Here is a 23,485-nt window from a genome sequence, read left to right on the forward strand (position 1 = left end):
TAATTTTCCCCCCAATGTTGGGTTTCTATTTTTCTCAACATTCAATTGCACACGGTGGTTTCAAAATCTCCATAAAAGTTTCCCACGTGAAGGCGATAATAGTTTTTGGAACAACTAAGCTCACACGCAACTTTTGTATATCTTCCACAATATTTTGTTTTGATGATAACAGATTTTGGAATAACTAAGCCCACACATAAGCCCACACTCAACTTTTGTATATCTTCCACTGTATGTATGTTTTGATGATAACGGTTTTTGGAACAACTAAGCTCGCACAGAAATACATGCGCAACTTTTGTATATCTTCCACCGTGTTATACTTTAATCTAGTTATATTATTATACTCCTACTTACAAAAATGGAACAATTTCTAATTGTGCTACTGGTTAAATGAAGCTTAATACTACTGGGTCCGCAGTTTTAGACTAATAAATAGGCAGAGCAAAGAACACGCACATAAAGGCAAAGTGATGTGGTTCCCTCCGGCACCTCACTCCGGAACCACACAGACCCCACATGCCGCCCCACACGTCAGCCACCCACCCTCGCAATCAGACGGCCGACACCATAACGAACTCCAAGATCTGACGGCGCAGATCCATTCCTAACCCAGTATATATTCAGCCTCACCCCAACCACGAGCTCCCTCTCTTTTCCGCCCTCCACCCCTCGCGAGCCCTCCAATCCCACACGACCCACCTCCTCGGCGGCGGCGGCGGCTGCGGTGGCGATGCAGATGGCGGCGACCACCACCGACTCCCAGGCGGTCGTGCCGCCTCACCACCCTCATGCGCACCCCCATGCGCCTCCACAGCACGGGCCTCCGCACCACCACATGCCGCAGCCGCGGTGGGTCGTCATCCCGTACCCGCCGCCACCGCCCATGGTGGCCGCACCACCGCCGCCACCGCAGTTCGCCAAGCACTTCGCCGCTGGGCCGCCTCCGCCGCCACAAGCTGCGGCAGGGCGCCGCACGCCGACCCCGCCCGCGGCCGGATCCAGCGGGAACGGGTGCGAGGAGAATAAGACGATTTGGGTTGGCGACCTCCAGTATTGGATGGACGAGAACTACCTCCACAGCTGCTTCGGGCCCAGCGGCGAGGTTTGCGTCTCTCCCGATCCGGACTCCTCCGTACTAGATCTCGGGAATACAGCTAGATTTATACCATTTCCGCGCGTTGATTCGTGTGTTTTTGCCTCGGATTGACATAGAAGCTTTAAACTGCGCTTGATTGTTGCTTGATGCGAATAAAGGTGCGGTATTTTTAGAATTAGACGTGCAAAGATACTTAAGGCGCCAACTTTGAGGTCATTCAATGCAGTACGGATGGAATGCTCCTTTTGTTTGGTCATTTATATCTCCTGTATGGTTTAGAGCCGTGTAGCCGCTTCAAGACGTTATTTTCTCCGTGTTATTTTTTTCCTTATAGAAAAAGGGGTCGTCGTATTCATTTAGAATTGGTGCGTGCGAGGTGACAAACGTGCCGACCTCTGGTAGGATTTATGCATATAGTTAACTTGGAGGAAATGGTCCTGATGCTTGATAATTGATGGACATTTGGAATGGGCCAAGCTAGTGGCTTCACCTTGGTGGATGCTGTATTAGTATAATAACTTTTGGAGGTGCAAAAGGAATCAATAATTGCAGCCTTGGCCAATTATCCTTTTTAGGATATGCTCACTGATGTTGACAGGAAGGGAAAAGATGCTTGATCTTTGGATCGTTCTGATGGATACTGATACAACGCCTGTTTAGGAACAGATTTAAATGGCCAAAGCAGTTTGTATCCATTCTTGTTTTTGTACTAGCTAGTAATAATAGCTGCCAGGAAACCTTTCTTGAAACAAATCTAAAATGGTAACTTTCAATTTTTATCAACTACATGGGCATCATTTACAGTTTCTTCTTTCTGTTTGTGTGTGTGTTCGTGCTTACCGAACTCTCTGACCAGTAATCTTATTGCCTTCTGCCACTTCACTTTTTTGTAGGTAGTGACAATAAAAGTTATCCGGAATAGGCAAACTGGACAATCAGAGGGGTATGGATTTGTGGAGTTCTTTTCTCACGCATCTGCAGAAAAAGCTCTTCAGAATTTTACTGGTCATGTGATGCCTAACACTGATAGAGCATTTAAGTTAAACTGGGCATCATATAGCATGGGTGAAAAGCGATCTGAAGTAGCTTCTGATCACTCGATATTTGTTGGTGATCTAGCTGCTGATGTTACTGATGAAATGCTGATGGAGCTTTTTGCTAGCAAGTACCGATCGGTTAAAGGAGCTAAAGTTATTATTGATGCAAACACAGGCCGCTCTAGGGGATATGGATTTGTTAGGTTTGGAGATGATAACGACAAATCTCATGCAATGTCTGAAATGAATGGTGTATATTGCTCTACTAGGCCAATTCGCATTGGACCTGCTACTCCCAGAAGATCTTCAGGTGTGTTCATCTTTCATTACAGCAATCTGAAATTGTACAGCCTCTTTCATTCAACCATAGACTTTTGTACTTTGTTCAATGAATGGTCCAACTAATACTCAGATATTTTATGGAATGGAATGCTATCAGGCCTGGCCTAGTTATCAATCCAGTGAAGGTCTTGTGTTATCGTTCCAATTGTATTTTATAGAAATTGTTTTAGTAAACGTGGCATGGATATATTACATATCAACCTTTTGTGATTGAAAGTTCAAACTATTTTTAAGTGGTTCTTCTCAGCATAGGCAACTAACTACCTCCTCCATTTCTTGTTGGCTAGCATGCTTAGTCCCTTCATGCCAGACTGCATATGCAAGTTGAACACTAGCAGTCATGTATTTTCTTAATGTCTGCAAGCATTGGGCCAAACTGATTGCATGAGGGGAACCTTGCATGAGTGACTGAACAGCCTGCACCTGACTGGAGGAGGTGCCTATCTCTCTTTTCATTCTTTGTAGACCGATGGCCTAATCTGTGTTTATTGATGACTATTATCAATGACCACATCTTAGCGACCACCGCTGCAAACATTCTGAAAATCGCTCCTTTTTTTTTCCTTTCACCTCCTAGGATCCTAAAGTATTTTAGAGTGAATTATTGAAGCACATGTTTTATGTTTGTAGTCACAGAAAAGTTCCAGTCTATTGGCTTGTGGCACATAAGCCCTTCTTTTATGATCATAGTGTATGAAAAAAGTGAGCTATAGAAAATCCCACCATCTGATTAACTGCCCTGGCCTTGATTGAAACAAGTCACAACAAACTTGCTGGAGCAAGCACTTGAACCCCTGACCAGCAGGCTCCCTTGGACCCTTGCTAGCGGCACTATGGCAGGTCCCCTCCACAAGCCTCATCGATCTTCACGCCTCCTTGGCCTGCTGGTGCAGCTTCTACTTCTGTGCTGATCGTGCCAGCTCTGATGGATTTCATAAAAGTTGATGCATCTTGACACAATAGGACCATAAATGACGTGGTTTTGTGCCACAAAGCAAGATATTCTGTATTTTCTGCTCCTTGACCATAGAACTGTGCTTTCTCATTTACCACTCTGCTATTTATCTATAGGTCTATATTTATCTGTAGGTCTATATGTTTTTGTCTCGAGGACTGCGTATGTAACCTCCTTGAATAACTATGTTTCTAACTTGCTATATATTATGCTACAGATAGATTAATTGAAATCAAGTTAATGTGCCCAGAGCATCTTATATACCACGCATTTTCTTTGTAGAGGGCCTTATGGTGTTTCTCTTTCTTTTCTGTAATCACTCTGGTTTTGATCATTTGTTCATTCAACTTGATGTCTGCTTTACTCAGGTGATTCTGGCTCCTCGACTCCTGGTCATTCAGATGGCGATTCTTCTAACAGAACGGTGTGTGGTACTCCTTTTCCTGTGGTGTTTGTCAGCTTGAAGTATGATAATTTTTAATCTATGGTTGTCTACCTGCTTTAGGTATATGTTGGTGGGCTTGACCCAAATGTCAGCGAGGATGAACTTAGGAAAGCCTTTGCCAAATATGGCGATCTTGCTTCAGTAAAAATTCCTCTAGGAAAGCAGTGTGGCTTTGTTCAATTTGTTAGCAGGTATGTACCTGAAGCATTTACATGTTTTGCTTATTTTCTCCATAACTTGGTTGAAGTGATATTTAAGATATGCGACTACGTTTCTAGAACTGATGCTGAAGAAGCTCTACAAGGATTGAATGGATCAGTCATTGGAAAGCAGGCAGTTCGCCTTTCATGGGGCCGTAGCCCATCACATAAGCAGGTTTGTCATGTTTGACAGACTTCCTCTATTTCCATTTTTTCCCTTTGGTGTTGGATTATTCCTTCCTTTATGGAATTACTTGTTAATTTGTTATAGTATCTGTTTCCATTGATGCAATCAGTTTGTTAAAATGCAGCATTGCAACAGTTAAGACTTGCTAACTTAACAGAAATTCAGTAAAACTTTGTATTATCCTAACTTTGGACATGCCACAAACTAACCATTTCACTATAAGGCCGTGTCCATAATATAACATCCTCTTGCATGAAGCTACTGTACAGTGTATAGCTGACTGACTGGTGATTACCAGCCCGATCATGTGGGGTTTGATATATTCCACTTCCTCCTCAGCCTATTATTATTTTGATGGGATTTTCTTGGTTAGCTTGGTCACACGATCTAGCTATCTGAAACACCACTCCACAGCCTGAAACTGGTGTTGAGCTTCACACGAGCATTGCAATTTAGCATGAGCTGTCTTTACTATTTAGCATTTAGCATGAGCTGTCTTTTACTATTTAGCATTGCATATTTGACATGTTTATGCTTGCCCAACAGTTGTGTAAGGTATATGACCATGTTTTTGGGCAGTCATTTTTAACTTCACTTACACCCATTTCCTTGTCTGTTTCCAGTCTAGGGGTGACTCCGGCAACAGGAGGAACATGTACTACGGCACACCCTTCTACGGAGGATATGGCTACGCCTCCCCGGTGCCGCACCCAAACATGTATGCCGCTGCATATGGCGCGTACCCGTTCTATGGCGGCAACCAGCAGCTGGTGAGCTAGAGATGAGCTAGAGAGCCTCTCCCCGTTCCGTCCCCTCCGACGGGAAACAAGGTTTTGGTCCGGTGAGCATAGTAGCGTCAGGTGAGAAGGAGGTTATAGCCTTATAGGTTGTCCTAAAAAGTGGGCGAGACATGTCGAACGGATGGTATGGTGCCTGTAGTTGTGTGTGTGCGTCGCAAGAACTGGATGGAACTCGTGGCTTGTAGTACACCAGGGAGTCGTGTCGGTATTCTTTCAAGAAATTTTGACTTGGTAATAAATTAAACTATTGTTTGTGCGTCCATCTTTTTTCACCTCTCGATTGTGCGTGGCAATCAGTTTCATGCTTTTCGGTACGTATTGTTTGCGTTTTGGTGTCATGGCATGCGATTTTTTATGTTTGGATTTGAGTTTGAGATAGTTTTAAACAAGTAGTGTTGTGTACAATCTGTTTGTATAGCCCATTTACAACTAGAAAGGTCATACTTGTGTTACACTGTTGTTTAGGACATCCGGCTCATCTGGCTGAGTTACATCGTTTTTGAATTTTGATTTATGGACGCATTACATCCTGGTTTGATCGATTCAGGTTGGTTTTTGAAAAATGGGTGAACTCGAGCCACGCCTGTTAGGAGCAGGCTTCAGCCCACGCGGTGTTTAGTTTTTCTAGGATCGGGTATGTTTTACTTTTGCCTTTGTTTTGGGCCAGCCAAATATTGGCCTAACCCGATGGTCACGCTTTAAGCCCGAGCGAGAACACAGATTGGGGTTGAAACAGTGGAGGACTAGAGGAGAGAGGGACTTGAGGGAAGGGGCTGCTGGTTATGCTTCAGTGACACCGCCGCGACCGTGAGGGTGCGGTACTCGGGGATCAAAGTCCTCAATGCAGAACTAAGGCCAGTGGCCGTCCACCTCCTACCCAATCTAGTTCGGGACTCGGTTTCATGGTCACCGCCTAGCTCATCGGAGAAGAGACCGGATGTTCTCGAGCAAGAGACGACGAGATTCTTCAAGCTTAAGCTTAAGCTCCGTTTGGATCCAAATGCTAATAGATGAAAGCGCTAAATTTTAGCATTAGCTCATCCGAACAGGAGTGCGAATGGAGTGGGCTAAACTTTAATCGAAACTAAAAACTTTAACATATGCATGAGTGCTAATATATACTAAAATTTAGCATTTAAACCCCTGCACCAACCGATGCCATCCCGTGAGCGGCAAGCAGGCTCCCACACCACATAGCGGTTCGACCGCTGCATTTGGCCGGCCTCTTCCGAAACATGGCCTTCTGAGCTATCTTATCGATGGCAGCGAGCCTTAGGTGGTAGCAGCCAGCAGCATGGATTTTGGCCGGCGCCGAGTGCCCAGCGGGTTCTTAACTTTTGTCTGGAAAAAACTACGGGGATGCCGCGTGATTCAGGGGTGTACTGATTGCTCAACTGTCGACACGGGAAGCAAATAGCCTAGTACTCCTACGGTACTCGGTTCGGTTATCACCTCACCAATTTGGACGGAAACGAAGGCGCGACGATCTAAGCAGCCAAACAGGCAAATACCCGGCAGCTTCGTCGTCGCCGTATGCACGCATCCTTCGCGGCGGCGCTGCCGCGCTTTGCCGGGACGCCGACCGCGTTTGCTCAGAAAGTGCCACGGCCATTCGTTAACTAACTCGCCCCCGCAACGGTGCACACGCAATGATCAACGCAGCAGCATCTCTCCTCTAAAAAAAAAAGTGCCTGCACCTTCGCCGTGTCCGCAGACTTTGGTAGCCTCTTATCTTAAGGCGCCCATTACGTCATGGGGCATGGGCTAGTTGTCTAGCTAGTACCACCTCGGGTACACGATGAAGTCAAGCTATTCCCAGGGCCCCCCCCCTCCCGACGCGGACGGGGTCGAGTCGTCGACGAAAGCAAGCGAGCCGTTGCTCCGGTTCACACCACACAGTCACATACGGCTAATCAAACCGGATAAGATGGCGTCGAAGCAGGCCGCTGACATAGCCTATCAAAGCGCGCACCGATCGCTAGCACTGGCAACGCAACAAATTTAAAGGCTAAGCTAGCAGCCGCTACGACCGCTTGTCTTCGTGCGCAAGCAAGACCTGGCGAGAGCACAAGTCCTGGTCGTCCGTCCCCCGCGTCCAAGTCGTGCCGTGCGCATGCCTCCCTCGCCACGCCTTGTACGGCGCCATCCGACGTCAAACCGCGGTTCACCACCCGGCAAACAGGCAAACGATTTCACTGGGGCCGGCTGGGATCGATATGATGCTCCACCTGAGGTTTTGCCCGGCGACGAGATACTCCGCCGCGAGCGCCCGTCGCCGCCGGGTGTCACACGTCGACGGCGACGTACGCGCGGCTCGTGTCCGTCCATGCGAAACACAACGCAGTGCGTCCTGCTGCCCGCGCATGTAAAGCGAGAAGAGAAACCGGGGAGCACGTTTCCCACCCCCCCCCCCTCCCCCCCCGCCCCCTGCGCTCCGAGAGGCTGGATCGCCTCGACGTGCGTGTCGTCGTCGGACCGGCCGTGCCGGACGGGGCGAGCGGCGTGCCGTCGGGATCGCTCGCTCGCTCGGCGGGTGCAGGGCACGGGAGGACGACGAGCGTGCGGGGACCCACGGAGAGAGAGGTCGTGGGTCCCCTGGGCCCTGGCTGATCACGATGCGTGCAAAGACAGGGCGGGGTCTTCTCCCCGGTCCGCGACAACCGCGTTCACATACAAAATCTCTGATACCAAAAACCTCCCTCTCCTCTCCTCTCCTGTCGGCATAAATAGACCCCCGCCGGCCTCGCCTCCCTCGTCTCGTTCTCCTTCCCCCGTGCCCCGCCCCTCGATCCGGACTCTCTGCTGCCGCCATGGCGTCGTCGCCGCCGCCGTCTCCGAGCGCCGAGGGCGGCGCGGTGTGCTGCATGTGCGGCGACCGGGGCCTCCCCGGCGAGCTGTTCCGCTGCAGGCGCTGCCGCGCGCGGCTGCAGCACCGGTACTGCAGCGACCTGTACCCGAGGGCGGCCGCGTACCGGCGCTGCAACTGGTGCCTGCGGGAGCCGGCGTCCGACCACGGCGGGCGACCGGCCCACGCCGCGGCGGCGGTGCCTAATAGCAGGCCAGAGGAGAAACGGAAGACGGCGCCAGTGCCGGCGTCGGCGTCAGATGAGGAGCGGCAGCGGCAGCGCCACGAGGGGTGCTCGTCGAGGAGGCCGCCCGCGGAGCCCAGCCGCCCGGTGAAGAAGAAGCACAAGGCCCAGGAGAAGGTGCCGCCGACGGCGCAGCCGAAGGAGATTATTACTAGTGACGCCAGCGGCAGCAAGGAGGTGATGCGGGCGGGGAAGACGCGGGTGAGCAGGGTGAGGGTGCGCCGGTACAAGCTCCTGGCGGAGGTCATCAGCTGCTAGTAGCTAGCTACAGTAATTATCCAGGAATTAGAGGAGCCACCACCACTATAGTATGGCCTATATATGGCGCAGGATGGCACCACGGACCGGTCGAGATGGATCGCTAATGCAAGAGCCAATGTACATAGACTGAGTGTGTGAATAAGTATCGATCCTAGCTACTGTATATATCTATCCTGAATCCTGTCGCCGGACTGCTATCGCTTTGCACACCTGGGAGGTAGCCAGCGGCCAGGCAGCCAGTCAGCTGACACGCCGAAATGCACGCATCCAGAGATGATCCCACGACGGCTCGCCACCATTGCAGGTCCACTTGAATACTCGATCGCCATTTCGTCCTCTATAAGTAGATTCAGAACCAAAGGCGACAGGAGTTTCCCTATCCAGAAGCTCTTGCTTGTGTGCGCGGGAGCAAAGTTCACGCGATCGGCAAACGCTAGCAGCGACTGCTCGTTCAGTAACGTCGAGGTTGACGGTGAAGGGCGACTCCCAGAGAAGCACTGCGTACAAACTACTGTCTGCAACCGCGGCGTCTCTATACAGTTGAGTTGCCCTTAGATTCCCCATTCATTGCTCGCTCGGTCGGAAGGCTCAACTCAACTCGAACGTCAAAAAAGTTGGACAGCGACAGACACTCGGTGCCGTCGTCTGAAGTCTGAACTAATCTAATGGCGACAAGGGTTTCAAATTTCCAATCGCGTGTTGGAAAGCTGAAACGATGCATGACGCGAAAGAGAGAGAAGCTGATATAAGAGCATCTCCAGTACAGCAATGACTTTACTTCAGGATTGCTATTTTTTTACAGGAGTTTTTAGTTTTTGAGTAGGAGCTGCTCTAACTTTTACTTTTTGAAGCTCTAAATTTAACCCACAACTCCAACAATAGTCCCTACTTCGTACCTCTACTTTCATATAATATGTGAAATCCGTGCGTCAGTAGTTGAATTCTTATTTTCTTAATTTTATTCCCCTCGCTCACTCCTCTCTCGCACTCTTCTCCCTCCCCCGTACTCTTCTCCCTCTCGTACTCTCTCTCCCAACCTCCAACACTTCTCTCTCCCCCAAGCTCGGCCCGTCCGGCCACCTTCCTGCGATAAATCCTAGCAGAGCAAGCTGCACCTAGCGCGTTCATGCACGAGCTCAGGCCGGTGGCGTTCATGCACGAGCTCGGGCCGACTTGCGAGCAAGTTGCAACTCGGAGCCGGCAGCGCGGGCGCCGCATCTCAGGCCGGCGGCGAGCAACCAGGCTGGCAGCATGGGCGCCGCATCTCGGGCGGGCGGCTAGCAAGCTGCAGCTCGAGGCCAGAGGCGCAGGTGCCGCATCTCGGGCCAACGGCAAGCATGCCATAGCAAGGGGCGGCGGCGCGGACGCTGCAGCTAGTGGCGAATCTAGGATGCGAATTTACGAGGGCTTATTTTCCTTCTCTTCTTCCTCCCTTATCTCTTTTTCTTCTTCCTCCTCCTCCTTTTTTCCTCCTCTTCATATGGTTGAAAATTTTTGGGGGGTTTTGGAGGGCTCCGTTAGTTGTATTGGTGTGTGGGGGGGGGGGGGGGTAGCTGCAGCTGCGCTGGTGGCGAGCATGCCACAGCTAGGGGCTTCGTCGTAGGAGCCGCAGCTCCAGCCGGTGTTGAGTATGCCGTAGCTTGGAGCCGGCGGCGAGTGTGCCACAGCACGGGCGAGACAACAGGGCACTGCAGCTCAGCGAGCGCATACGGCAAGGGAGAGGAACATTAGAAATAAAAAAAGTAGGAACCTCCCTAGCTACCCGTGGAAGAAAGGGCTGGAGGTGGCGATTTGGGGTCCTCCAACCCGAGTAGGGACTCTGCTGAAGTAGATTTTTCGGCTCGCGGTCCCTATTTTTTGAGTAGAGGCCCAAGTAAGGATCTTGCTGGAGTTGCTCTGAGAGCATCTCCAAGAGTTTTTCTAAAATATACTCTTTAAATTATTATTAGAGAGCGATTTGAGTAAAAATCATTTTCTATATCTTTATACCTTCCAATAAATTTTCTATATCTTGTGCGTAATCTAGATAGTCATTCTCGCTCTCTAACTTTACCTAGCGAGAAATCCGAAAATAGAGCACATGTGTATCTAGATATTCAATTGAAGAATTGAAGAGATTGTTCGAGAGTATTTTTTCATCAAATTTTTATTTTTATAAACTAGAAAAGATATAAAAAATCTTTCGAGGATGCTTTGCACAGAAGCGCGTCGCTCCGCCGGCCGCCGGCCCCCGCTCGCACCCGGCCGGCCACCACCGTTGGTTAGCTGGTTCGTTCCCCGGTCGCGGCTGGAGTCCGGACTGAGAGCCGAACCGAATTGAACAACCGGATCGGCGCGCACGTACCAGTAGGACCGCGTGTACTACCGGCCGTCCGGGCGTGGTGCCCCACACGGCAGACCAGACAGGGCGTACGCGCTGCTCTGGTGACTTGGTGAGGAAGGTGCTAGCTTCCGCGATCTTTCTCCCGCGAATCATTCCGGCAGTCCGGCCGCAGTTCGCCGCAGGCAGCTGCCGAGCGAGCTACTAGCTTTCGGCTCCGCACAGCGATACCATCCAGCTCGCGCCGTCGCGGTGGAGTCGGAATGTCGGAACGCCGATCGCCAGGTGGCATCAGCGCGCCGGACGCACGAACCTGTCGGGACCGGGATGCATGTGGCGGCGATGGGGGAGGATTCGCTGGCGGGATGGTGTGTCGGGTGGGGTACGGGCAGCGAGCAGCGAGCAGCTCGCTCGGCGATCGTGTCGTGCAGGCTGCAGAGAGCTGTGCCGAGATCCTCCGTGCCTTTTTTCGCTTTCGGGATCGAGCGGATCTTGCGTGCGTGCCAGGTGCCAGCCACGTCGATCTAGCGCGATCCCGTGGCGATATGGGCCTAATGATTAACAGAATGGTCCAATAATATATATATATAAATTTGCGGTAGAAGAAGCACCATGTCGAGTTTTTTTTTCTTTTTTCCCACCCAGATCACGCGATTCAGGAGCCGTTTGGATCCGGATGACTAAATTTAGTTCCTATTATATCGGATTGGATGTTTGAACATTAATTATAACAGTAGCAGAACCAGAATTTTAGTTTAGGATTGTCCTAACCAGTACATGTGTCCACATGTTCTATGTTTTGTGCTAAAGTTTATTAAACTGTTAGCTAGTGAAAGAGAAAATCTCAAATTTAGGGTAGTCCAAGGCATACAGTGCTACCTAGCTAGTTCCGCCACTGCTAATTAGAAATATTAAATATAGGTTAATTATACAAATAATTGTATAAATGGAGACTTATTCGTGAAATGAATCTATTAAATCTAATTGGTCCATAATGTACTACGGTAAATATATGCTAATGATGGATTAATTAGATTTAGTAGATTTTTCTCGTGAAATAATCTCCATCTATGCGATTGGTTTTTAATTAGCTTATATTTAATATTTTTAAGTGGTGGCAAATATCCGATTTAATGGAACTACCTTTAGTGCGAGGCAATCAAATGGGGCCTTAGTAAGGGTAAGGCCATCTGCTGGTGCTTGAGTGCGGACCGCGGATACAGAGATGGGCTTGAAGCTTCTTCTTGGGCCAAAACACGTGCTTGCGATATATACGGCCGAAACTGTGGAATGGGCCGGTCTAATGACGTAAAGCACCAATTGGACCTTCTAGAAGACTTCTTGGTATATTGTATGTAGATTTGTTTTTGGCCAAATACATATAGTTAGTCGGGACAACTTCCCGCTCAAAAACGAAGCCTTCTCGCCATGGGATAAAAAAAGGCAAGCCACTGGAGCTTCCAGAAGACTTCCAAGCACACTGCACGTACGACCTGGCGGGTCACGACGGCTTCGTGCATGACGACTTGTTTTGTTTCCTCACGACGGGCTCGCGGCGCAAGCCCCGGGCTTCCCCGCAGCCCGATTGGCCGTACTAGCACACGCAGTCTCCCCCCTGCACGGTTGCATGGTCGTGAGGTCGTCACGACAAGCGCCGGCCCGACGACTACGCACAGGCTAGCCGTACCAGTCCGCGACCGGGGTCCCTCCGTAACGGCGTGCGCCATCGTTCCCGCGCAGGGACACGCACACTTCAGCTCGGAGAGAATCCTGCCGATGCAACCCGGGTGGCGGTGAGCTGGGACCAAACAAGCACCGCGTCCGCCAAACTGCTCGCACCAAACCAACAACGGTCGAGTCGTGGACGCTGGCTCTGTTTGACCGCTCCGTTCCTTCTTCTTGGAGGTGGTCGACCTTTGCATTCCCGTAACCAGCAGCCGCGTCCTGAACCGTCCGATCCCCGTCCCTCGCGAAAGCCCAGCCAGCCGTCCGATCCACCTGCCCCCCAACCCCACGTGCCGTACGAATGACCCAGGGCCATCGGCCGGACGTCACCGTGTACGCAGGTCTTGTTTAGATGCACTCAAAATGTTATAATTTTTACGCTCTCTCTCCATCACATCAATTTTGGGATCCATGCATGGAGTAGTAAATGTATGTAAAAAAATAACTAATTGCATAGTTTAATTGTACATCACGAGACGAATCTTTTAAGCCTAATTAGTCCATAATTAGATAAAATTTATCAAATACAAATAAAAACGCTACAGTTCCAAATGTTATAAAGATTTACGATCTAAACGGACCCTAGCAAACTCCAGCCTCGTGCCCACCGCGCACCTGGCCAGGCCTCTCACGCGGTTCCCGCAGGCGCCACGACACGGGCTGCGCTCCGGCCAGCCAGTAGCAGACCGAGACAGCAGCGACGGGGGGGCGCACGCGGCCCACGCCACCAAAACGGGCGGCCTCCCTCCCTCCCGTCCGGCCCCACCACGACGCGAGAACCACCACCATCATATATACCCCGCCCAACGCCGCGGCCACCTGGCCAGCGCCCCCCAGAGAGCCCAGCCGGCCGCCTCGACCCCTCGACGGACCGCCGGCGACCAGGCGCGACCCGCCAGCCCGCCCGACCCCTCGGCTCCTTCTCCGACCCACGCGCTCGACTTGGCTCCCGGATCGATCCGCGCGCGATGGGCAGCCTCGGCGGCGAGGAGCGGCCGGCGGAGGGGCGGAGGCGGCCGCGGTTCCTGTGCCTGCACGGCTTCCGCACCAGCGCCGAGATCATGCGCAAGCAGGTACTCGGGAAGTGGCCCGCCGACGTCACAGCGCGCCTCGACCTCGTCTTCGCCGACGCGCCATGCCCCGCCGAGGGCAAGTCCGACGTCGAGGGCATCTTCGACCCGCCATACTACGAGTGGTTCCAGTTCGACAAGGTCCGCCGCGCGCGCCCTCCCGTCCATTCACTGCTCCTCCCCTCTCCCCTCCGATCCCCTCCGATCCTTCGCGCTTACTATTTCGTTATTAAATTAAATTAAATTTATGATTTCCTTGCCTTTTGTAACCCCTTTTCCTGCGCGTGCCCGTTACGGTGTGGATCTGAGTTCAGCCGGCTTTCCCTGTGCTCACCGATCTGCTATGTTCGAAACAGGGGTTCATGGAGTACAGGAATTTCGACGAGTGCCTCGCCTACATCGAGGAGCTCATGATCAAAGATGGCCCCTTCGACGGGCTGATGGGTTTCTCCCAGGTACGCAGCTCGGTTTGAGATAACCTTCTCCTTAGAAAAAAAAAATGCTGATTAACCAGCTGTTTGATTAACGATTGTGAATTACGATGCTGATACCAGGGTGCCATTCTATCCGCGGCGCTTCCCGGGCTCCAAGAACGAGTAAGTTCACGGTTGATACTTGATACTACCCTTAGAACAGAGCAGGCCAAGCTCTGCTGCTAGTCCTTAGCGCTTGCATCTTTCGCTAACCTTATTGCCTCCTCTGTGCTTTCGTGGCAGGGGCTGGCCCTGACTAGAGTTCCCAAGATCAAGTACCTGATAATCATCGGCGGCGCCAAGTTCCAGTCTCCCACACTGGCCGAGAAGGCTTACGCCAACAAGATCATATGCCCCTCGCTTCACTTCATCGGTACCTGAATGTCTTGCCGCATCATTCGATTGTTATGCCAGTTTGTTTGTTGGTTGGTTGGTTGCGTCCAAGGAGTAGCATCGGTAGGGACGTCGTTGCATGCTGCCATTTCCGTATCTTTTCGCTCTTGCCGGCATGTCAGCTGAATAGGTGGAGACGGCATCACACTCTGCTACTATTGCTTTGGCTTTATGTATAGAACGGCGTCTTCACTTGTAGACTCAATCGTGTAGGCGATATGCTGCATAAACATTCCTCAAGAAAAAGGGAATCCCTTGAATAAAAAAAACTAAAGAATATGGCTGCTTTGCATCCATTATCGAAATTATTTTTTCTAGTCCACAAAGTGATGGTTGCCTTTACCCCAAGAACGTTCCATCATGTATTAGTAGTGCTGCCGTGCTAAAGAACTGTTTGGTTTATTTATGCGGTCCTTTCGCTTTCAGTCAACTAAATAGTAGATGCACATGGCCCAATTCTCCAGTCTTTTCAGTTAGTTATTATTTAATTTGGTAGGTTTATAGGTGAACCGGTGGTTAGTACACAATCACTGAAAACTGAACACGTTTCCATGCTCTGCGCTGCAGGTGACAACGACTTTCTGAAAGTCCATGGTGAGAAGCTCATAGAATCATGCGTGGACCCGTTCGTAATTCGTCACCCAAAGGGCCACACAGTTCCAAGGCTCGGTAAGCTCCTCTGCCTTCGATTCACCAACTTTCTTCTCTTCAGTCTAATCCAGGGTTCAGCACCCTTGATTCTGTGTACATGCGAAACAGTCCTTTACCAAGCCAGTCTTCAGTCCTTTACTAACCGAGGCTTCCATTAGCAATGTTGTTGCCTAAACATCAACCGCGCCGCCTGACCGCCAAACTAACCACGATATATGACTATCCTTTGACGCGCAGATGACAAGAGCCTTGAAGTCATGCTCCGTTTCCTTGAGAAGATGGAGAAGGAGACATCCGAGCATGCATCCACCGATGTTGACGAAAAAGAAGTGTGCTTGTGATAGGACTAGGTGACTAGCATCTGAATTCTGAAAACTTATGGTACTCGTGCTGTAGAATAAACATTCAACTGTGGCCTCTCTATTTTGAGGCACGGCTGTTCTGTACCTTGATGAAAGAATGATCATGTGTATCTTTTATTTACTTCAAACTGAATATCTCTGAACTGCATGTTCATGACACGGCTGTAATATAGTCTGCTCGGGTTGGAAACTTTCTCCACTAGATTAGAAAATATATATACTCGGCTGACATACAGTGGGCTGTCCACCAAGAAAAAGTGACATAAAGCTTAAGCTCATATTAGAACTTATCGTCGATATAACTACATAGGAATTGTTTGAGGCCATTCATGCGATCCAGCTAGTGGCGGACCTAGAAAAATTTAGAAGCCTGGACGATTTAGTAGGCGAAGGAAAGAACTATACCTGACAGTCACAATATATGATCTACTAATTACATGAGCTTTAAGGAAGTAAACGTAGAGAAGTCCGGGTAAGGGCTAGGGTTAGGGCCGTCCCTGGAAAATTCGGGGCCCTGTGCAAAATTCTAAATGAGGGTCTAAACTTAAATGTCTAAACAATTAAGTGATCAGTTGTTTGTTTCCTTTTATGCTTTTGATGGCTACAACATATTTTCTAGCCGAATATGCAGAAGACAGGGTTTGCGATGCAACAAAAATTTAGTAGATGCACATGTGTACACAAAAGATGAAAAGAACAGAATTAATGGATGCTCTGGAACATTATTTAATAGATAAAATAACATAAACTAAATAGGGCCTCGAATTGGAGTATTGTTTATGGCTTGGACACACCTGAACTTGACGGAGTAATCTTTAATGCCTAATGGTGATGCTGCTTCCCTAATGACTGGTAGGTGATGGTCTAACCGCAGCTTGAGCGTGCGCGCTTGCCGTCTGGACGCAACTACAAGGAGGGGTGGTAACGGATTATGACCAAAATACTCGCGTCATAATCCAATTTAGCACTAAATATTTTTAGCTCAAAATTATATAAAATTAGAGCCTAATCCCGCCGTTTTAGGGCCGGGCTCTTAGATTATCTATCTTAAAATTTAAAACCCTTTGCCACCCCTGACTACAAGGGCCGCTGGCACTGTTACAGGTCGCCTCCACCACGCCAGACGATATTGTCGCTAACGTGGAACTCTAAAACGATAAAAATAAATTAGAAAAAACAAGCTCCCTTCGTCCTCGGTTCGTATTGTAGCTTACAGGACGAGGACCAACCATGCTTTCGGAGGAGGTGAAGAAGGCGATGTGCAGCATTGTTACTATCATAGGTTACGATGAAGAGACGGGTGCTAGGTTCGGATCAGGGTTTGTGATTAGAAAAAGTGGTGATGCATCAGTGGTTATCAGTTATCACCTGCAGGCATTGCGTCCAATTCAAACCCTATGATACTTTGCGCATCAGATATGTGGTGGAGGATGATGTGAGAGCGCTACCAGCAGCTCTATTATTTGTTTCCAGAAGTGATGCTGATATTGCGTTGATTACAGTTGATGGGCTGTCAGCTTTGCCCCCCCCCCCCCCCCCCCCGGCTCTCAGAACTTAAGATGTTGAATGATCAGAACACAGATCAATTGGAAACTGCAAACCAGACATTCTGTGGGAAGAGGAAGATGATGATGCAATCCCAAAGTTTCATGCAGCTTGTCCGGGCCTTGTCACGTAATTTTCTAGTCACCTTTCTGGTTTAATTTGTATACTTTATTCATTACAAATTCACATGTTGTGTAACCTGTATTCTGTTCTGACACTTTTTTATTTTCTTCTTAAAATTGAATAGGATCTAGACAGAGAACTGATGTTATCATGAAGGGAGTCGCTGTGAGTGGTATGTCAGGGGCTCCTATATTAAGTAGAAAAGGAGTATCCACAATGCTTACTGGAGGTGCACCTGGCTTCACTGTTTCCATTACTACAGAAGGAATAAAGGCTGTGTTGGAGATGTTTCTTACTGATCGTAACATCCAGTTCAGAGATTTGCTGATTGATTTAGTTTCTAATGTGTTTTATTTCCTATTGATTTGCTGATTTTCTTTTATATACTTTCAGGAGAACTCATCTATACACCAGATGCTTCACATCATGCCCTTGAGATGAGCAGTTGAGGGTGGATTGATGCACAGGGCTTAGTAGTAGTGCTTGTTATGTAGGTGTAGCATGATTTTGGGGAAGCCTGGTGGCATGCTCTAGCTTAGGATGGGGAGTTTGATGATCCACAGGATGGAAGCTTCCAACATGTGGGGCCAAAACAGCGGTTCGGTGGCAGTCATACGTAGAGAACCTGGTGCCAATCTGTCATGAGGAAATTGCGATTCTACATAAGGAATCTTCAACAATTTCTACACATGCACGTTTTCACATCGGTTTGAAATTTTTTGGCAATCAGTCATGAGGGTACTGTGGAAAGCATAGCTATGTTTTTCCTATATTGCTGCTGTTCTAAACTACCTGTACCCATGTGTTTTTGAGGCTGGGAATCGATAGCGGTGCCATGTTTTGCAAACCTTGAGAGTTCATTTGAAATTTTGAGTGATGACTTGCTATCTTTGATTGATAACTGCTTTTACGAAACATTATTCTTTTGGTCCCTTTTGAAGCATCCTGTGTAAGATTAAGAGTTGATTCGTGTAAGTCGTGCACGGAGATGCCGATGAAGCTACATTTACGACTCTGCAAATCTCTTATCTTTGGTCCCTTTGTGCATTTTCTTCCAAGAAGGCGCCGCGAACAGGGATCTCCCGTGAGCACCAATCCTGTGGAGAACAAAACAGTGTCAGCACGCCCCCGTTTCTGTCCTTCCTCGCCATGGATTTGATCCGTACTCCTCCAGGGAGGTGCTCGCGGCCGCGGCAGCTCGCGGCCTCCGCCGCGGCGCCACCGGCTTCCGTCTCGCTGGCAGCGCTAGCGCTCCCCTGCCGCCTGCCAACCCACGCCGCCGCGCCCTCTCCCCAGCGCATTCGCCGGCTGCGCCGCGGGCTGCGGCTTCGGGACGCCCGCGCGTCGTCGTTGGGCGGCGAGGAGGAGGCGCGGCGGCCGCCGCGGCTCCTGTGCCTGCACGGATTCCGGACCAGCGCCGAGATCATGCGGCGGCAGGTGGTGGGGAGGTGGCCCGAAGAGGTGACTTCCCGCCTGGACCTCGTCTTCGCGGACGGGCCGTTCCTGGCCGAGGGCGCGTCCCCCGTGGCCGACATCTTCGATCCGCCCTACTACGAGTGGTTCCAGTTCGTCGGCAAGGTACGCTCCCCACCCCCACCAGCAGCAAGTAGCAGCGCCGGCTGCTGACGAATTTCCTCTCCGCTGTTTCAGGTCTCGGGGGGACAGGATCCCATCGAGTGCAGGAACTTGGACATGTGCCTCTCCTACCTCGAGGAGCTGATGATCAGAGAAGGGCCGTTCGACGGACTGCTAGGTTTCTCCCAGGTGTTTGATTTACCTTCCGGTTAATGCTTCCCCGTTGCACGGTGCCTGATCACTGCTCCTCCATCGATGTCTAACGACCGTGATGGATGCTAAATTCTTACCAGGGCGCCGTCGTATCTGCAGTGCTCACAGGGCTCCAAGAACAGGTAAATCGAGCTGTGGCATTTGGCGCCAGGAGCGGTATGATGTCCGACGGTCGCGGCTTGATTTTGCAAACTCGTTTCTGCGTTTTCCGGCAGGGGTTGGCCTTCAATGGGCTTGCTAAGGTGAAGTGCGTGATGGTAATGTCCGGGGGGAAGATCCAGGCGCCGCCGGCTGCAGCAAGGGCGTTCGCCAGCAAGATCATGTGCCCGTCGCTTCACTTCATTGGTAAGTCCTCCATACTTCTTCATACTCTGTTTGTGGAAGATCAAAAATCTGCTCATCCTTGGCTATCTCTGCACAAATTTGTCAGCCGCTTCACGGTTGTGCTAGGTTTTCTTAGCAGCATTGTCAGAAAGGTGATAGGGGAAACAAAAGTTAGTTGTGAATGCGTGAACTTCTTCAGTAATTCCAGCAGGAATGTCAAACCCTTTCGTGTAAATCCATATGTTCCAAGCATGCTCTCTTTGACACACGGAATACTGTGTGCAGGTGACAATGACTTTACAAAGGCTCACGGTGAAGAGCTTGTAGAAGCATTTGCGGATCCACTTGTTATACGTCATCCCGCCGGCCATACTGTACCTAAACTTGGTGAGATCGGATTACTCTCTCCTACATTGTAAGAATTTCAGAAAATGCTCAGCTTAAATCCCCAAAAAATTGGGCGTACAATTAACAAAAGTATAAATGTATCAGCACTAAGAGTAAAGACGTCGGTGAGCTCCATGTATAAACTTATCTTTTCTCAAGCAAAACCATTTTTCTAGTAGACAGCTACAGCTCGCAAGTAACAAGGCATTCAACTTATAAAAGAGTGTCTGATTTGTTGCAGTCCACTTTCTAACGAATCTCTATGTGCTTGTAACTCGCAGACGACAAGGGTCTCCAAATTATGCTCACCTACCTTGACAAGATTGAGAGAGAGATATGGGAACATTCGTCAACCGATGCTAAGATTATGGCCTCAAATTCAGAGGGTTAAATATCCAAAGTTTAGAAGAAGAAGAAAAAATCCTCCAAATTGACATGTTTAAGGAAATTCGAATTCAGAGAGTTTGATAAGATTAATTTTGAGTTTGAGTTCATCCTCGTCATCTCCAGGAACATTTCCATATCAAAAAGTCCCTATCAAAAACCACCATCCTGTTTCATTGGTCGTCTAGGATGGACTTTGGCACTTTGGCATGATGCCCCACGTATTTACACAAGCGAACAAGAATGTGCGTCCATCAGTGTTGAAAACGTGTGCTGCACATGTTACATGGCTTGCTAGATGTGATGAGCATGCGTGCCTAGTTGGTGTGATGTGTGAGCATGGTGTGTGTGCCTACTGGTGCTTGCGCGTTTTTCTCTTTTAACCGATAAAAGGAATGGAAAATAATGCCACTGCTAAAGAACTCTGAATTAATGGTTGCATAATAGAGAGTGATCTGCTATAAACAGGTTAATCAATTTCAACCGCGAGATGAGTCTGTGGATTGGGGTAGGAGATAACTAGATTTTTTTTTTGAGATCAAGGAGATCACTTTTTTTTGAGATTAAGGGGATTACTTTTGTTTAGCAAAGATTAAGGAGATAACTAGATAAGCATCAGCGAGCCGCGTACGGCAGCGCGGGCCGACTGCCGAGGCCCGCTAGAGAGAGGGAAGCCGTCGTGCGTGGTTGAAATCCAGCCCAACGTTACTTACAGCCACGCGGCTTCCGTCTCAGCCCTACAGCTCGGCCCAGCAAAGTCAGCGAACACTGCGCATTTCGCACGGTTCGCTCGAACGGGAAATCACACGAGATGGCGGCGGTGCTTCCCCGAGCCGCCGCCGCCGCCCGCGCCAAGCGACCCGGCGGGTCCGGCATCCCCCTCCGCCGCTCCGTCCTCGCGGGACACGGCCCCTTCTCATCCGAGGCCGCGGCGACCCCTGCCCCCGCGGCCGCCGTGGACGACCGCGCGGTAGCGGCTGGCGGCGTGGAGGATGGCGACGACCTGCGCAGCCGCATCTTCCGGCTGGGCCTGGCGAAGCGGAGCGCGACGGCGGCGCTCGATAAGTGGTCCGGCGAGGGCCGCGCCGCCCCCGCCGCGGAGCTCCGCCGCATCGCGCGCGACCTCAGCCGCGTCCGCCGCTACAAGCACGCCCTCGAGGTTCGGTCGCCCGCGGAACCCTTTACCCCCTTCCGAATTCCGATTGCGCTGCCTGCCTGCCAGGATTTAGTGTGTTTTCTGTGCCGCCCGCGCTAAACTGTGGTCTACTGATGTGAGCTGTTCCTTTTGCTCTGGAAATGGTTGTGACGTGCACGCGATGTAGGTTTGTCTGGCTGAATAATTAAGATAGTTTGGTAGCCTGTTTGCTGACTTCTAAGTGCCGCGGCAGATGCATCTGTCTCCATAAACAAGTCAAGGTTTTCTAAACAGGTTTTGTTGTGGGTTAATCTGAACATTTGAAAGGAAATGGTGTTACATATATTTGCCATATCAGGCAGTATTACTCTAGGAAGCTTCATTCCAAGTATTTAGAATTTGAATTGTATTGGTGTGCTATAGCTTCCTTCCTCGTATGATTAGGGTGGCTATGAAGATGCTAGTATAGTCTTATTACTTTGGTATGATGGAAGAGGCTACAGATATGATCTTATAATTAGGAATCAATATTTCGCCAATTGAACTGTTCTCTGTACTTGTTGTTGTGCCATTTTAATGCTATCTGATATTAACTATCATGTTTTTGTTTCGCAACATTGACCCATCGAATCTTATCGTTGTCTTATCTTATCATACTTCTGCTAAATGGTTTTGTGTCACAATCTTATATGATAACTTTTGCTAACCCTTGAAAGATCCCTCCAGAATAACCATGCTGTAGCTTATAGCACATATTCATTCCCTTTTGTTTTATTTGGTTGTTTATGCTTATACCCTGGCACTGCGATATATTTTGCCAATGGTTGCTATCTTCCCTCCTTCTAGAAAAAAAAATCAAATTGCATCAACAATTATTAACTGCACATTTTACAGGTAGCAGACTGGATGAAGACACATCATGAGTCAGATTTATCTGAGAGTGACTATGGAATGCGCATTGACTTGATTACCAGAGTTTTTGGTGCCAATGCGGCTGAAGATTTCTTTGAGAAGCTTCCACCTGAAGCCAAATCGCTAGAAGCCTACACAGCACTTCTTCATTCCTATGCTCGATCAAAGATGACAGACAAAGCTGAAAGGCTGTTTGGGAGAATGAAGGATGCAAACCTGTCCATGGATGTCCTGGTTTATAATGAAATGATGACCTTGTACATTTCTGTTGGGGAGCTTGATAAAGTTCATGTCATTGCCGAAGAACTAAGAAGGCAAAATGTCTCTCCGGATCTCTTCACTTACAATCTCCGGGTCAGTGCCGCAGCTGCTTCCATGGATCTTGAGGGCTTCAAAGGAATTCTCGATGAGATGTCAAAGGATCCAAACTCCAAAGAAGGATGGACGCTGTACCGGAAACTCGCCGCTGTCTATGTTGATGCCAGCCAACTTGTTGGCTCTGGAAATTCGCTGGTGGAAGCCGAGGCAAAGATCAGCCAGAGGGAGTGGATAACCTATGATTTCCTCGTCCTGCTGCATGCCGGCCTCGGCAACCTGGAGAGGATAAAGGACATATGGAAGTCGATGCTTATGACTTCCCAGCGGATGACGAGCCGGAACTACATCTGCGTGATCTCCTCCTACCTGCTGTGCGAGCGGGTGAAGGACGCAGGGGAGATCGTCGACCAGTGGCAGCGGTCCAAGGCTCCGGAGTTCGACATCTCGGCCTGCAACAGGCTGCTCGACGCGCTTCTGAGCGCCGGCCTCGCCGACACGGCAGAGAGCTTTCGAGAACTGATGCTGCAGAAGAGTTGTATACTGACGAGCAGGGCAACTGTAGCCGAGTGATTGTCGAGTTTCTCTCGACTTGTCCTTGCTGTGTGATGAAGGAATAATAAGAGATTAGGAGAGTTGTATACCGCCAATCAATTCGCAGGGTTTTTTTTTTTGGGGGGGGGGCCGCAAAGATACGTATCTGATGATATATTGCCAGGTTCGTGGCATGATGAAGTGCATTGAAAACTCTCTACGCTCGTCGACATCTTCTTGTGATCTTAGCCTAGCCCAACTACCTGTATACGTAGCTCTTGTTTAGCTTTCACAGACGACAGGTACAGCGACCGCACGCTGGCGGAAGCCACCACCTGGTCTGCTGATCGCTTACTGCTTGTCTCACGCTCCACGTTCTCGCCACGAGGATGGTGATCGACTGACGGGTACGAGCTGTTCAATGATTGTGATCTGTGCGTAACGAGACCTGTTACAATCTACAAGGGTTTTCTCTACTGTTTTCGATGCCTTTCTTGCCTCGGCAATCATCGCCGTGTACACCTGCTCTGATAACCCCCGAAGCTTCAGAATACTCCGGGTGTGGAACACCAGCACACGCCGAGCAGCCGAGTCTTCGTTCGGCGCGGATATAAAACGTGCCTCCCCTG

General features: G+C 49.7%; 6 protein-coding genes across 6 annotated transcripts; all 6 read left to right on the forward strand.

Moving 5' to 3' along the window:
- The first annotated feature begins 649 nt into the window (after window positions 1–649).
- Window positions 650–5,327, forward strand: LOC112899949 (polyadenylate-binding protein RBP47-like). Its single transcript, XM_025968618.1, has 6 exons — window positions 650–1,105; window positions 1,993–2,446; window positions 3,802–3,857; window positions 3,939–4,069; window positions 4,157–4,253; window positions 4,889–5,327. The coding sequence occupies exons 1-6, from the start codon at window positions 734–736 to the stop codon at window positions 5,042–5,044; spliced, it is 1,266 nt and encodes a 421-aa protein (XP_025824403.1). The 5' UTR covers window positions 650–733; the 3' UTR covers window positions 5,045–5,327.
- A 2,425-nt stretch (window positions 5,328–7,752) lies between these two features.
- On the forward strand, window positions 7,753–8,593 carry LOC112900193. Its single transcript, XM_025968969.1, has one exon. It carries the CDS (start codon window positions 7,876–7,878, stop codon window positions 8,410–8,412), a length of 537 nt encoding a protein of 178 aa, XP_025824754.1. The 5' UTR covers window positions 7,753–7,875; the 3' UTR covers window positions 8,413–8,593.
- Window positions 8,594–13,169: 4,576 nt separating this feature from the next.
- On the forward strand, window positions 13,170–15,568 carry LOC112898876 (dihydrofolate reductase-like). Its single transcript, XM_025967179.1, has 6 exons — window positions 13,170–13,671; window positions 13,887–13,985; window positions 14,085–14,126; window positions 14,247–14,376; window positions 14,964–15,065; window positions 15,285–15,568. The coding sequence occupies exons 1-6, from the start codon at window positions 13,429–13,431 to the stop codon at window positions 15,386–15,388; spliced, it is 720 nt and encodes a 239-aa protein (XP_025822964.1). The 5' UTR covers window positions 13,170–13,428; the 3' UTR covers window positions 15,389–15,568.
- A 1,389-nt stretch (window positions 15,569–16,957) lies between these two features.
- Window positions 16,958–17,906, forward strand: LOC112901632. Its single transcript, XM_025970582.1, has 3 exons — window positions 16,958–17,083; window positions 17,202–17,388; window positions 17,471–17,906. Exons 1-3 carry the CDS (start codon window positions 16,969–16,971, stop codon window positions 17,511–17,513), a joined length of 345 nt encoding a protein of 114 aa, XP_025826367.1. The 5' UTR covers window positions 16,958–16,968; the 3' UTR covers window positions 17,514–17,906.
- A 198-nt stretch (window positions 17,907–18,104) lies between these two features.
- LOC112901012 (esterase OVCA2-like) lies at window positions 18,105–20,070 on the forward strand. The gene is made up of 6 exons (XM_025969822.1): window positions 18,105–18,655; window positions 18,728–18,841; window positions 18,946–18,987; window positions 19,081–19,210; window positions 19,475–19,576; window positions 19,858–20,070. Exons 1-6 carry the CDS (start codon window positions 18,227–18,229, stop codon window positions 19,965–19,967), a joined length of 927 nt encoding a protein of 308 aa, XP_025825607.1. The 5' UTR covers window positions 18,105–18,226; the 3' UTR covers window positions 19,968–20,070.
- A 626-nt stretch (window positions 20,071–20,696) lies between these two features.
- Window positions 20,697–22,972, forward strand: LOC112898781 (pentatricopeptide repeat-containing protein At5g09450, mitochondrial-like). The gene is made up of 2 exons (XM_025967070.1): window positions 20,697–21,119; window positions 21,990–22,972. The coding sequence occupies exons 1-2, from the start codon at window positions 20,772–20,774 to the stop codon at window positions 22,893–22,895; spliced, it is 1,254 nt and encodes a 417-aa protein (XP_025822855.1). The 5' UTR covers window positions 20,697–20,771; the 3' UTR covers window positions 22,896–22,972.
- The last annotated feature ends 513 nt before the right edge of the window (window positions 22,973–23,485 follow it).

Source organism: Panicum hallii, chromosome 7 (assembly GCF_002211085.1).
Source record: "Panicum hallii strain FIL2 chromosome 7, PHallii_v3.1, whole genome shotgun sequence".
In the NCBI taxonomy this organism is placed as follows: Eukaryota; Viridiplantae; Streptophyta; class Magnoliopsida; order Poales; family Poaceae; genus Panicum; species Panicum hallii.

Bases quoted from the DNA above. Each gene is read 5' to 3' on its own strand.
- LOC112899949 (XM_025968618.1), top strand. From the start codon at position 734: ATGCAGATGGCGGCGACCACCACCGACTCCCAGGCGGTCGTGCCGCCT. The intron at 3,858-3,938 runs GTGTGTGGTACT...TACCTGCTTTAG, and splicing joins GCGATTCTTCTAACAGAACG to GTATATGTTGGTGGGCTTGA. The intron at 4,070-4,156 runs GTATGTACCTGA...CTACGTTTCTAG, and splicing joins TTTGTTCAATTTGTTAGCAG to AACTGATGCTGAAGAAGCTC.
- LOC112900193 (XM_025968969.1), top strand. From the start codon at position 7,876: ATGGCGTCGTCGCCGCCGCCGTCTCCGAGCGCCGAGGGCGGCGCGGTG.
- LOC112898876 (XM_025967179.1), top strand. From the start codon at position 13,429: ATGGGCAGCCTCGGCGGCGAGGAGCGGCCGGCGGAGGGGCGGAGGCGG. The intron at 14,127-14,246 runs GTAAGTTCACGG...CTTTCGTGGCAG, and splicing joins TTCCCGGGCTCCAAGAACGA to GGGCTGGCCCTGACTAGAGT. The intron at 14,377-14,963 runs GTACCTGAATGT...TCTGCGCTGCAG, and splicing joins CCCCTCGCTTCACTTCATCG to GTGACAACGACTTTCTGAAA.
- LOC112901632 (XM_025970582.1), top strand. From the start codon at position 16,969: ATGTTGAATGATCAGAACACAGATCAATTGGAAACTGCAAACCAGACA. The intron at 17,084-17,201 runs GTAATTTTCTAG...AAAATTGAATAG, and splicing joins GCTTGTCCGGGCCTTGTCAC to GATCTAGACAGAGAACTGAT. The intron at 17,389-17,470 runs GTTCAGAGATTT...ATATACTTTCAG, and splicing joins CTTACTGATCGTAACATCCA to GAGAACTCATCTATACACCA.
- LOC112901012 (XM_025969822.1), top strand. From the start codon at position 18,227: ATGGATTTGATCCGTACTCCTCCAGGGAGGTGCTCGCGGCCGCGGCAG. The intron at 18,988-19,080 runs GTAAATCGAGCT...GTTTTCCGGCAG, and splicing joins TCACAGGGCTCCAAGAACAG to GGGTTGGCCTTCAATGGGCT. The intron at 19,211-19,474 runs GTAAGTCCTCCA...TACTGTGTGCAG, and splicing joins CCCGTCGCTTCACTTCATTG to GTGACAATGACTTTACAAAG.
- LOC112898781 (XM_025967070.1), top strand. From the start codon at position 20,772: ATGGCGGCGGTGCTTCCCCGAGCCGCCGCCGCCGCCCGCGCCAAGCGA. The intron at 21,120-21,989 runs GTTCGGTCGCCC...CACATTTTACAG, and splicing joins GCTACAAGCACGCCCTCGAG to GTAGCAGACTGGATGAAGAC.